Source organism: Zalophus californianus, chromosome 17, assembly GCF_009762305.2.
Source record: "Zalophus californianus isolate mZalCal1 chromosome 17, mZalCal1.pri.v2, whole genome shotgun sequence".
NCBI classification, from domain to species: Eukaryota; Metazoa; Chordata; class Mammalia; order Carnivora; family Otariidae; genus Zalophus; species Zalophus californianus.
The window spans coordinates 28,505,349-28,519,179 of record NC_045611.1 but is presented as its reverse complement, the minus strand read 5'-3'; the positions used below and the strand labels follow the sequence as shown (position 1 = coordinate 28,519,179).

The window sequence follows — 13,831 nt, the reverse complement described above, 5'->3', positions numbered from 1 at the left end:
TTACCTACATGTCTCTTCTCTTCTCTTCTGAATTTGTATAAAATTTGTAACAGGTAACCCCTGTCACTAGTGGAGACACTAGAAAATCCAGCCTAAACTCTGGACTTTGTTAAGTACTCAAGACTTTGGCATCAGGTAGAACCGAGAGCCTGACGAATGATTGAATTTCTTAGTTTTTATTCAATAGTTGACATTTTAAAGGCACATTTTCAATGGAAGAGGGAGTATTTACCTGATGATTTTTTTTTATTTTGCCATTTCTACATGGAATCCTCCTTATAGGCTGAGACAAAGGTCTGTGAGTCATATCATTCCATCCCATGATTTTTCAATTTCTAACATTAAGCAACACAATTGATGTACTAAGTTGAAAATTACACTCAGTGATTTTAAAAAGCATATGAATTGTACCACCTACATTTTTAAATTTCAAAATATCCCATATGATTTTGAAAAACAACTTTATCTTAATATAATCCCTGGATTCTGTAACCTGTAACAGCAGGAAAAAGAGTGTAGGTCTGTACCTATGTACGTATGCTGTGTACCTAAGAAAAGCAGACCTCCAAGAATATTCAAAATGTGTACATCATCGTAAAGGTCACGTTTTAAATATCTTAAGTAGTAGTTCATGTGTTTTTAAGAACTGATTTTTTTTTTAAGTTAGAGATTTCATCGGTAATATTACACAACCAACCCATACTGGAGCCTTAAAAAATATTCACGGATGCACCTGCAGGGCCCTGATATTTAACACGTCTATTGATCTTGAGGTGCTTTAAGAATTACTTCTTAAAAGTGTCTGTGTTTAATGCTAAGTGGGTTAAAGCAATTTAATTCCAAGAAAATTGATAATACAATTATGTATGTGGGTAGAAATAGGCTCTTAATAAGAATATTCAAGTAAACAGAATACCTCTTCCCAGACTCCTCTGGAAAACTGAGAATTAACTGTATTTTAATAATAGTACTCCTTTGGACTTGTAAAGTTATCCTCAAAGACTCAAAGCCTTTTTCTGTTGGCTGCTGCCTAGTAAGTTCTGTTTCTATGGAAACATTTCTAAATTGTTTTGATGGCACTGATTATCTCTCATTTGCAGGGATGATATCAATTATAACACACCAAAGATACTATAGTCCTTATCCTTGGGAGTTTTCCATCTCAAAATGTATTCAGAATCACATCCTTAAATGCTGCTGGACTTTAAAGGCTGTAGAATATATCTGATTCAGTAGGAATAAAAATGTTGACTAAAAACGACTAGGAAGAGCCTTAGGGAACGGCTACCTGAGAATCAGACACAGGAACATCACCATTTGTTCCTTCTGGAATTTTAAATGGACCATGTCTAAACATGTGGTCTGGCTTCCCACTGGTCCGAGAAGCCAGTGCTGTGTGAGTGTGGGAATGGCAAGGCGCTGGGGCGCCGGGACATCATGGTGACCCCTAGCCTTCACTTCCATGCTTTTCTGATCCTGCTGACCACCAGGGAAGGGACGGGGCCCACCATCTAGAGTTTCAGCCAGGCTCAGTCACCCCTTCTCTTTGCAATGACCCAATACAAATCCATAGTTCCTACTCTGGGCTGTCCCGGCCTCCAGATAAGGACAGATTATGGAGGGATTAGAGTCTCCAGAAAGCTGGGCTCCTCCTTTGAAATGTGGCCCTGAAATATTTCCAAGTCTAGATTTTTTTTTTAAGTTTATAATTCTTCCTGAGAAGTTCAATAGGTTTTTAAAGAAAAGAACCACAGATTTGAAGGATAATTTTTATAATGGAACTTATTTTGAAATTAAAAAACTAAAGAAGTGTGTTTTGTTGTATACTTTGTAATTGTCTGTTTTTGAATTTATTTTATTAAGCTACTTGCTTTAATTTGAATGATTTAGAGTCCAATTACCTAAATTTTCATTGGAGTTAGTGGTAATAGCAAGTTCTGTGACCTCAAGTAAAGCTCATGTCTCATTATTTTATTTAAAAGCAATTAACATATAGTGTATTATTAGTTTCAAAGGTAGCGTTTAGTCATCAGTTACATATAACACCCTATGCTCATTGCATCACATGCCCTCCTTAATGATCATCACCCAATTACCCCATACCCCTCCCCACGCCCCCTCCGGCAGCCCTCAGTTTGTTCCCTATAGTTAAGAGTCTTTTATGGTTTGTCTCCCTCTCTGATTTTGTCTTGTTTTATTTTTCTCTGCCTTCCCCTATGTTCATCTTTTTTGTGTCTTAAATTCCACATATATGCATATACATACACACCACATCTTCTTTATCCATTAATCTGTCGATGGACATCTGGGCTCTTCCCATAGTTTGGCTATTGTGGGCATTGCTGCTACAAACATTGGGGTGCAGGTGCCCCTTCAGATCACTATGTTTGTATCCTTTGGATTAATACCTAGCAGTGCAGTTGCTGGGTCATAGGGTTCTCGTCTTTTTTTTTTTTTTATTAGTCAAAATGAATTAGTTGAATCTTAGAAATAAGATTCCTTCCAGTTCAAAGTTTTATTATTCTGAATTTGGAGCAGGCAGCCCAACGCGGGGCTCGATCCCAGGACCCTAGGATCACGACCTGAGCCGAAGGCAGACGCTTAACGACTGAGCCACCCAGGCGCCCCTGTTATTCTGAATTTGGAACCTTAGCAATGTGTTATTTTATTGATCCAATAATAAAATACCTGAGAATAACTTCCATGCTGCTTTTCTCCCCCTTCACATTACTAAGATGAAAACTTACATATAATTTCTCATGTGATTATCAAGGGTCTGCTTCTTTTTGTCAGCCAAAACCATTCAGAGATAAGACTGTCAGTGAATATTAGAGGTCCAGAATATTACCTTGTTTTGTGAAGAGTGGTAATATGAAGGGTCCTTTACATTTATCTTTCTCCATCTGCAAAATGAGTTATGATGCTTGACCTCTGCTATACATAGAGTTCAGGGGTATAGATAAAAATTGGATGCCTCACAATAAAGAGACAACATAAATTCAAAGGAGTTATTTCCAATCATACAATCTATGATTGTACCTTCATTGTCCATTGACCATTCTTCTATCTCTTCTTCAGACCTTCCATTCAAGACTTCTGTGTTGATTCATAGAGAAAGCCAACTGAGGAACAAAAGTACCTATAGTGAGCAAGAAGTCTATGATTCAGTAAGCTGCTCAGCTTCTAAGGCTAATGAACAACAGCCCTATATGGTGTGTAAGGAAAGGAATGATGGTGACACAAGAAGGGAATGACGTCACGTAAAACTCCACCATCTCTGAAATTTCTGGGGAGATGAAAATGTAGCTCTTGACTGTGGTGGTGGTTACCCTGGCATATACATTTGTGGAAAGACATTAACTGTACACTTAAAATGGGTGCTTTCCATTGGATGTGAATGATACATTTTATAAAAAAAAGATCAGCTTTTTTTTTTTCCAAAAAAGTGGTTCAAGAAAAGGAAGAGGGGCGCTGGGTGGCTCAGTGGGTTAAGCATCTGACTCTTTCGGCTCAAGAGATACAGACCCTCAGTCACAGTTAAAGATTACACTCTTATTGACGCCAAGCATCATTTGTTCATCTGTCAAGTACTGCGCTAGCTTTGTTGTTCCTAGTTCACACTTTACCTGGGAATTCGTCACTTGAAGATTTGGCTGCCAAAATCCTTCTAACACTCGGGATGTTATCATCATAGGGCTTGTTTGCAGTTCTCTTTCCTTCTCCCCACTTCATCCCTCTGGGTTCTGTCTAGGTGAGTAGTTCGTGTGTAGGAAACCCTGCATTCAGCCGTCCTGGCTTAGAATTATCAATGCCTTCTTTTCTCTGCCATCATGAAATACCTCCTGAGGTATACAGATACTCATATCATACTAGTTAGACGCTTAGAAGTTCAGGATCTCCTGGGGCCTCCCGTCATCTAACCTGACACAGCTCAGGTTCACTCCCTGGCTCCTGGTTTGTTACAGAGAAAACCTGCAAGGAAGAAAGAATCTGTCTGCTACCACTGCCTCAGTTTGCCCTTTCCCCTCCCTTCCATTGTCTGCATGTAGGGGGTTGCTTAGTGACGCTGGTCCCCCTTTAGGGAACTGTTGGTGTTATCCATCATGGCAGGGCCACCACTAAGATTCTAGATCCTGCCTCGTAGAGAGGCTCCCACCGGGGCTGGGCTCAAGAACCCATGCTGGGTGCCACGGAGCCACTAAATGGCCTCAGTGATTCAATGTGTATATTCATTATTAAACAGAAATATATTTTTCTTCCTTTTGAATTGGGAACGGGTGGACCCCTTGCTTGCTGTTCCCTCTCAGTGCAAAGTTTTTTTCCAAACAGGCTCAATGCGTGATGACACCGAGCTGTGTGACCTGCCTGGATTTCACCTTTGGGGCTGTGATTAATAGTAATTCAACTAGTGGGCCTGCTAATTGATCTCTCCCCTCCTGTCGCAGAACCATGATGGCAGTATCGACTTCCGCGAGTATGTGATCGGCCTGGCTGTCTTGTGCAACCCTGCCAACACAGAGGACATCATCCAGGTGGCATTTAAGGTACTGTCAGCCCCACCGAAAGCCTCTTGGTCTGCCTCGTGAACAAGTGTTGACTCGAAGCGTATTATTTGAAAATCAGTGAAATCTGTTACATGAGTTTATAGATCTGCCGCGACGTGTACACAGGGGTAATGTGATTAAGACAACTGCCCCCGAGAATAAAGAAAACACCAGCATCCAGTTAAGCGCAAGGGAAGTCTTTGGGAGCAGCCCCGTTAACAGCATCAAGACTGAAGAGAAGGTGATTTCACAAATTAGCTTTAAAAATGATTTCTTTACAGCATCTCCATTTTGAAGCCCCAAAGTGCAGTTCATAAATAAACACCACCTGTCACCAGCCATTCTAATTCACCATCTGCAAAGTCCCCATCTATCCCGATTTTCTCACTCCGAGTGCCAGAGGTATTTTAAGTGCTCTGTTCCGGATGGAATTTATGTTGTTGTGGTGGGGTCAGGTGAGCATCATGATACACGTCCCAAGTCCCCACCCTGCGTGTTTTCCTGTAGCATCAAGTATATTTCCACAGCGACACTGGGGAAGAGGGTGGGCCGATGAATAACACCCCATCCCCAGCAGGACTTGGTGGAGGTCTGAAACTGTGAGGACTCAGACTCCATTTATCACGTCCATCCCCAAGAAGAGGGGGAAGACTACACTCCCAGAGTGTGTTTTTTGTTTTTCTGAGATAAAAGCTGCTTCATCTAATTAGTATTTAAGGAGGGTGTTCACTTCCAGTTCTAAGGTGGTGTAGTCTGCTCTCAGGTGAAACAAAAACTTGACTTCCCTGCTTGTCCTTGTACCGAGCTATATACTGACTCATCCCAGCTTGGCGGTCTCTCTGCTTCCATCTGCCATGACAACCAAGGACCTTCTCTCTTCCTGTTTCCTACTCTCCTCTTTTCCTGGCTTCTGAGAAGAATATCCTACGGTGATTCCAACAGGTTTTCTTTCCCCTCTGTCATCTAGAAAGACGCTCTTTCTCCAAGAGTCCTTTCTCACGTTTTATAGGCCACCCGGGCAAGCCTCAGGAATGTTCATGCATTCTGTCATTGACAGAGAAGTCCCCAAGCTTTCTTTTTTAGTTCAGATTGGTTTAAACTGAGTTAACGGCAAGGCCTGTAAGGAACCTAAGTGGTTGATGCTTAGCAGATGGTCACAAGGCAAGGGCCAGAACTTTTTCCAAGTTTAAAACATTTGGCTTTTACAGACTTATTCATCATAAAACCTAAAATTATACACATAGCTAACGTATTCCAATCCAGATATTTCTGTTTCTGTTTTGGGATTGCATACGTAATTATAAGTTGAGCTGAGCAAACGGTCAGTTTGGGTTTACTGATGAAAGACCTGATAGAAAATTTGGCCCTCGATCCCAGTAATTATTGTTTTTAAAGACGTCGTGAGATTTTTCTCCAGCCTAGACCTTGGTTTGGTGTCGGGGAGGGAAGCAAGGGGGACCTAAAACTATACTTAGCTCTTTTTCCAGTAAGACAAGGGTCATGCTTTACACGGCTTATTTTTTCCACATTCTTTTTCAGGGGTGTTTGGTGTTTTTGAAAATATTTTGGCACACTTGTATTTTTCGTGTAGTTGTGTCCTTTTATATGCACAGGACCCTGTCAATTCCTTTTATCTGGGAAGCACTTCACAGTGAACTCCCCATCCTTGAGCTCATTTCATCCTCACAGAGACCTGTGGAGGTAGAGGATTAGCCTAGAGTTCTTCAGCCATGCAAGAAACTTGTCGTAGCCCCGGGGCGGGGGCTCCAGGGTGGACTCAGAGGCAGTGAGTCCACAGGCCCCCGCTGCAGAGACTGCTCTGCGGTGAGTGTGAGCCCCTCCACCTCTGCCCTCAGTCACACTCCAGGAAGGGTCCAGAGCCTTGAGCCACGTGCTTGCTGGAAAGACAGGAGGTTTGGGCTGAGACTCCCACCGTATTCCATGCAATGGACAGATATCATTCCCCCAAAGGAAACGGGGCAGTGGAGCTTCCTACCAGAGTCCAGAGCATGGAATTTACCTTAGGTCTGGGAACCCTGTAGCTGAGAGACTGCTGGGAGCGATGAGTAATGGAGGGAAAATGAGCGTTTCCGTGAGGGGCACAGTCTGGGGTAGCCGTGACGAGGCCAGATGGAGAGAAAGTAAAAGCATCCAGTATGGACACGGGAAGGGAATTTCCACAGAATCAAGAGCCACCAGAGCACCAAACGTGACAGACGGATTGCCGAGGATCGTGTTGGAATGGAAGGCCTCGCAAGAAAGCTTAGTGCCTGTGAGGAGCAGGGTGGGGTGGGATCTCCCGGCAGTTACTGTTGGAAGTCCAGGGCCCGTAGAGAGCCCTGGGCTGTAGTTTGTGCAAACAAATGCTAAGTCACTTTTCACTCTGGGGCCGTCTTCTCCCTCGCTTGGGGGCTGAGGGACAGAAAACGGGCAAGTGCCTACTTTCTCACCTGGGGCAGCGAATCGACAACGTCAAGTGCTAATGTTTTCTCCCACCCTGATGAACAGTTAAAACACTAGTCAGTTTGTGCTTGTGGTTCTTCTCGTGATGATCACACCTTCTCTAATGCTTCTGGTTTTCTGGTTTTGATCGTGTGTTTGGTCAGAAGTAGAGGCCTTAACGGCAGGTGCTCTAGATGTGGCCTGCCTGGATTTGGAGGCTGGCCTGTACCACCGGCCAGTTGTGTGACCTTGGGAAGGGGCCCTAACTGTCTCGTGCCTCAGCTTTCTCATCGGGAAGAGGGCTGACGACAGCACCTACCCTGCATAAGACTGTTGTGAGGGTGTAATCGGTTAATACAAGGAAAGTGACTTGAACACTTTTGGTCGGGGCCTGCAGGGGGATCAGTGCTTGCATCATTTAAAAACATTAGTGCCCGGGAGAAGATTTTGAATTTGGGATATTAATTATCTAACGGCTATCACTGTTTTGCTGCTTGACTTTCAATCCGTCCCACCTACCGCCTTTTCCTTTCGGCCTATAAACATATTCAGACTCTCCCTTCCTAACGACAGCCTCCTTTTGTGCTTGGCCAATGCCCCATTTCCCTCCTTCCTGTTATTCCAGGAGCCCATGCTGGTTGTCTCCACCGCTCACCTCTCTTCATTCCTGGTTTCCCAAGACCACCTGGGAAGTGGCTCCCTGAAGCCGTGTTTCCCAAAGGCCTCTGGATCTCCTAACTGCCAAACCCAGCAAACCCTCTTTGCTTCCCGCCTGGCCTCGCTGTGGTGTTTTACTCAGTGGGCCGCTACCGCCCTCAAGTGTCTCCCTCTTTCCAGAAAGCCCTCCCGAGCTCCCAGTGGCACGCTCCTCATTTCCGGTTCTCTCTGAGGACTTCTGAGTCCTGTTTTTGCCAGCTCCTCTTCCCTGCATGCCCTTGAACTCCTGCTGCTCCCCGGGCCTCGCATCACTTTGTGCACTCTCTGCAGATAAGCTCCAACACCCCCAGAGTTGGCGGTTCTTAGCCGAAGTCATGGCTCGAGCCTCGACCACTCTCCTGAGCTGAGGTGCTGCGTCTCGTGCCTCCCCCGGCACCTCTGACTCATGTCTAACCTCTCCAGGTCCAGCTTTTGATCTCCACCTCTGGGGAATGGACCCCCCCTTTCCCCCAGGGGCCCAAGCTAGAGCGCCGCCGCCCACTCTTCCGTCCTCGCCACCCCCACAGGGCCCTGCCTTCGCTTCCTCGTAAATTCTGCCCCTTCCGGTCCTTCTTGCTTCTCCACCCCACACCCTTCATTGCTTTTCCCGCCTCTAGACTTTCCAACCTTCTGACTCTAATCCATCTCCACACTCTCAGTTCCCATATGATCACACCACATCCCCTGCTGTCATAACCCCACAGGGCGAGGTGAGGCGTCCTACGGCCATCAAGGTGTGATTCCTGCTTGTCCGTCCGTCGCCTTGTCTGAGCCCCCAGCAAACACTATCAGTCGTCGTCTGTTCCAGAAGTATCCCTTTGTGTTCTAAGACCCAACTCAACCTGTCAAATGGGTAAAGCTTTCCCTGACCTCTCCCATAGGATTCATCTTGCTCTCCACAGGGCTCCCACGCCCTTTGGTCTTACTCTTGTTGTAGCCCGTGCTCTCTTTCTGTCTCGTCCCACGACCAAGCCACGTGTCACGAGGGCAGCGGAGACCGTTCTTCCTTCCGATACATCTCCCTCACCCCTGGCACAACAGTTGTGTGAATTACTGGAGTTTATTCTCTGAGATTATTCCGTACCACTGTTGCCCTGCTGGCACTCAACCTTATATTTTATTTTCTCTTTCCTTCAGCTCTTTGACGTTGATGAGGATGGCTACATAACAGAGGAAGAGTTTACCACCATTTTGCAGGCCGCCCTTGGGGTGCCCGACCTGGATGTTTCTGGTCTCTTCAAGGAGATAGCCCAGGGGGATTCCGTTTCCTATGGTGAGTAGGCAGTTTGGTTTCTGCTTTAGTTGACCAGGAGGGCAACCCGACTACAGATGGACCGTCAGGCAGGAGTGTGGTTTCCCTCCACTAATTGTATTAACAATAGAAATAACAGGAATGATGATGACAGGGGTAATAGCAGGAGTGGGATAAGAGAGACTAATTGCTGAGGACTTATATGCTAAGGACTCTTCTAAACATTTTTAACTAAATCTTTACAGCAAGCCTATTTCATCAGCACTCTTAATATTATTTTATTGAATTTATGGAATTTAACTTACCTGATGTCATCAGCTAGAGAATGTCAGAGCCAGGATTCAAAAACCAAGAGAGTCTGGTTTTAGAGCCTGGACCTCTGCCCTCCCCACCTTATCTCTCATCTGCTGCCCTTCGTGGAAGGGTCCTTTCCTTTCTGCTATCACTTCGGCCAAGCAAAACTGAGCAAGTTCACTAAAGTGGTTGTAACTCTGCTAGAGGGATACAGACTGGGGTACCAACGGTAACTACAGCCGCTAAACCATCTGTCATCAGGTTTGCCATTAGCAGCTTAGGCAAGCTTTCACGTAGGCTCATTCTCTCCTGTCCCCTGGATGGCACCCCTGTGAGGTCGGGACCATCGTGGCGGAGGAAGACCCCACGGTCAAATGGCAGGTCCATCCATCAGGGACCAAGCTTTCTCCGGGTGGCCTGAGTCCACACATCAAAATAAGTCCCACATCAGTTTCCTTGTATTTCCTAGTACAGTCGTTGAGAAAATCACACCTGAGTGGAGAGGCCTGGGTGACGGTTTCCCTGTCTTAGCTTTGATGTGGTCATTCACGTCAGGTTGGCTCCTCTTCCCCCAGCCTTTTCCCCCTCGCAGGCTGCAGGGGGATTCCTCTGGAATGCCTCTTTCCTCACGGTGTTCAGAGAGTTTCAGCTGTTAACTTTCATGGGATAGGGGAATTAGATCACAAACTTCTCTTACTCTCTGTTTTTAATTACTATCATTCTGCCTGCCCTTTATTCTATTTTAGGTAATTAAATGCCTAGGGCACTTACTTTATTGAGTTCATGGAAGGAAGGAAAAAAGGAAGGAAGGAAGGGAGGGAGGGAGGGAGGGAAAATGGGAAGTACATACTGAGATAAAATACATGAGTCATAAACCGCATGTGTACTAAGTCTCTGAACATTTTCCTTTCACAAGTAAGACTCTTTATTGCTCTGAGCTGCCAAATTTGGAACAATTATTTGGAGTAACTATTTCAGTGGAAATTATACCACAAATGATTTGTTAGGTAGTCATAACTTTACCTGTCTATTTAAACAAATTTTTAGGGAAATCTGCTCTGTTTTTCGGAGTTCAATCTTTTTATTTTTAGAATACACAAGATATCGCCCTTTCCCCGATATTATGCCAGTTTCCTTTTTTGCAGGAATGTTAGACGGTATTTAAGTATGATCTTATAAAAGAATAAATATTGAAATGTATCATAATGTGACCATCTAAATGGTTTTCCTTCTCAGTTTTCCATTTAGTCAAATTAACTGATTTCCACAATTCCACAGATTAGCCAGTTCATAGAACTTCTTCTAGAAATGAGTTACCTTTTTTTTTTTTTTGGAAATGAATTACTTCTTAATGGCACTGACATCCCCAAAAAAAGACAGAAACCTCGATCTTTTGAACAGATCACAAGTCTTGAAAGACAGACCTTGGTTTCAGCAGATCAACTCTCATGTCTAATTTCCATAAAAGTCACTTAAGTCCTCTGTGCCTCCATTCACTGAGACAGACTCATGCAGATGAACCTTTATTTTGGATGTTAAGAAAAAATACCTAAAGACCATGTTAATAGCTTGCCTGAATCGGAAACATAAAGTGGTCAATTGATGCAAAATAATGTTGCAGTTACAAAGAATGATTTGGGCTTGGTCCAATGGCTTCCTCATCCCTGACACCTGTTTCTGTCTTCAAGAGTTGTTAGTCTAACGTGCTGTCAAGTAGACTCTGGGTTATCTGAGGATTAAAAAAAAATAAATAGAGAACATGGGGCTAAAAATCCTTTTCTTATAGAGCCAAATAGGTTGCTGTATAAGCACAACAAAGTTTTCTCCATCCAATCAGAAGAGGAGAGAGGGATTTCAGAGTGGAGGAGCAGTACATTTCAGAAACTCCAGGTTATCGGAGGCTTGGCGTCCAAACTCTGCTGGTTAACTCAGTTAGCCTTCTGTATCTTTACCTCAGTTCCTAAACCCGAAACACCCAAGATCCCAAGGTAGAAAGAGGCCCACTACTCTGAGGTCTTGTGACATGATTATGATATATTGTACACTCTACTTGCCTTTATTGGTCATAAGTCAGGGCTCAGCTTTTCAAGACTGTGTTTGTATACCAGAATTAAGGGTTAAAATCGTTTTAAAAAACCAGTAATAGAAAGGCATGGGCAATATCATTTTTAAAACATTTTGTATTATAAAAAATAACAGCAATACAGAAAACTGAATGAAACATAAACATAGAGCATAACAAGGTTTCCTAAAGTGAGCGGTTGTGTTACTACTGCTCAGGCCAAGAAATAGAGCTTTTCAAGAACTCTGGAGACCCCTGTGTGCCCTTTCCCAGTGATAGCCCCTTCCTCTCTCCTAAAGGGGGGGCATGGCTGACCTGGCTCTAAAAGGAATACTCTACCTTACTTTACTTTTTAGCATGTCACCACAAAATCTTTAAATATTATGTGTGAGTTTTGCCTGAGTTTTTGAACTTCATATAATGGACTCCTACAGTATACATTGTTTTGTATCTGGCTGTTTTCATTCAACATTATGGCTTTAAGATTTGTCCGCAGTGTTACAACACAGCTGTTCCTTCATCTTCATTGCTGTGGAGCCATTATGTCCCACAAAAATGCTGCAAGTCTCCATTTCTGCTGTTGACAAACACCTGAGTGGTTTCCATTTCTCACCTGTCATAAGTAATGTGGCTGTGAACATTCTCAGGCATGTCCCTCCAGAACACAGCAGGCCCACATGTCCAGGTTATACACTTTGGAATAGAATTCACGGGTCACGGAGTATGTGAATCCTCAGCTTTACTAGGTAATGGAAAAACCATCTTGCAAAGTGGCTGGACAATTTCTAAGAGTGGAGTAAGAGGTTTTGGCAATAATTGTATTATTAAAGTCATACAGGAATCTGTACCATGCCAAAAGAAGTTTCGCCTCCATTTACTGGATTTTGTTTGTTTGTCTTCTCCCCCCTCTTGTAGAGGAATTTAAAAGTTTTGCCCTAAAGCATCCAGAATATGCTAAAATATTTACAACCTACCTAGACCTCCAGACGTGCCATGTGTTCTCATTACCAAATGAAGTCCAGCCAGCTCCCTTGGTCGCCAGTAACAAAGTCAGCCCTGAAAATCATGACGAGAGTACCTCAGACAAAAAAGATGACTGAAAGCAAATATTCACAATAAGGGAAGGCTTTTACCTGAAATTGCAAAAGGATTTGTTGATAGTTGTTTTCAAAATGATTTCTGAATAATGATGATGTTTAAAATGGAGAACTTTTTTTTAAATAAAAATAATAGATTTTCTTATTAAAATGCTTTTATCCACATATGTATATTATTAAGTAATATTCCCTTTCTTTGATGTTATATTGTGCTGTACTGCTTAGTTTCCTGGTGATAAATATGTTTTTATGGATTTTCCAGTTTAATTTGCAAATGCCAATGAATGAAATGGTCTCACTTATTTACCGATGAGCATTAATCAATGCTGCAAAGAGTTTTAAAAAGTGCAAACGCTTTTTAATCTACTTCCCTCTAAAGACATGAAGTAATAGTGTTATCTCGAATCCCTTCCCATTCGGGAAATAAGAACATGGCAGGATTTTATGCCTCTAACTTCACAGATGCATTATTTCATTTCTGGTTCAGTTTCTTGGATCACTGAATATGATGGATTGGAAGGGAGAGCTCCCATTAATTCGATGAGACTTCTGAGAGCTCATATTCTCTTTATTGCAGATTTCCTTTTACCCACTTGCTAAGGAAATTATATAGGTGTGCATGATCTGCAGTTTAGAACTTTGTGTTGAAGAGCAAGACTATGGCCAAAGGCTAAGTGGGAATTTCCTTATTGCAGGTAACCTTGACTGCCTGATGAGAACACAAATCACATGCCACAGAATCTAGTCTAAGTTGGATGGTTCAGAATGTAGGGCTTACCCACTAACTGGGTCAGATTCGCTCCATTTATTATAGAGTATTAGAATTAATGCATTTTACCATCCAAGTGGGAGTTTTATTTTGTTAAGCGTCCTCTCAGATTTTAGAGCTTGCCTGCGATATCTACAGGGAAAACACAAAAGGTTCCAAAGTATCGAAAGCTAGGGAATCCAAAAACCTCCTTGGTAAGGTGAGGCAGCAACTTAACCCCCCCGGCAAGAAGCTAGCAATGACATCTATCCTTCAGGTGAGGCAATGATTTCCCCCAAGTGCCATTTTTATTGGATGTCACGCATCATACCTATTGTTAATGTCGCCCGCGTTTGAAATTTTGAACCAAGAACCAATTTATATAATATAATGTACAAAAAAATAGCTGGTTCATTTCTGAATTCTGTCTTTGAATTTGATCTCTTTGTCTTGGCTGTGTTTCTGAATATATCGCCGATTTACCCCCAAACTCATTTTTTAAAGCCATTTGTGAAGGTGGGAAATGTCATGAGAGGTGAGTCATCATTTCAAACTAGTTTTACACATTAAGCTGTGAGTGTTCTAATTTAATGAGTGAATTTGGAAATTGCATACTAAAATGTGTTATCCGTCAGTGTATAGGATTGTTTGCTTTTTCTATGTCTTAAAGCTGAAAACAGTTGCTTAAGTAATTAG

At 43.1% G+C, this 13,831-nt stretch overlaps 1 protein-coding gene across 1 annotated transcript in view; it reads left to right on the top strand.

Moving 5' to 3' along the window:
* Positions 1–13,831, top strand: part of LPCAT2 (lysophosphatidylcholine acyltransferase 2) — a 67,669-nt gene that overhangs the window by 53,403 nt on the left and 435 nt on the right. Inside the window, exons 12-14 of the mRNA XM_027619867.1 lie at positions 4,446–4,544; positions 8,820–8,955; positions 12,206–13,831. The exon at positions 12,206–13,831 is cut by the window's right edge and continues 435 nt beyond it. Coding sequence (XP_027475668.1) covers positions 4,446–4,544; positions 8,820–8,955; positions 12,206–12,390 — 420 coding nt within the window. The 3' untranslated portion in view covers positions 12,391–13,831. The remainder of the gene's footprint in view (positions 1–4,445; positions 4,545–8,819; positions 8,956–12,205) is intronic.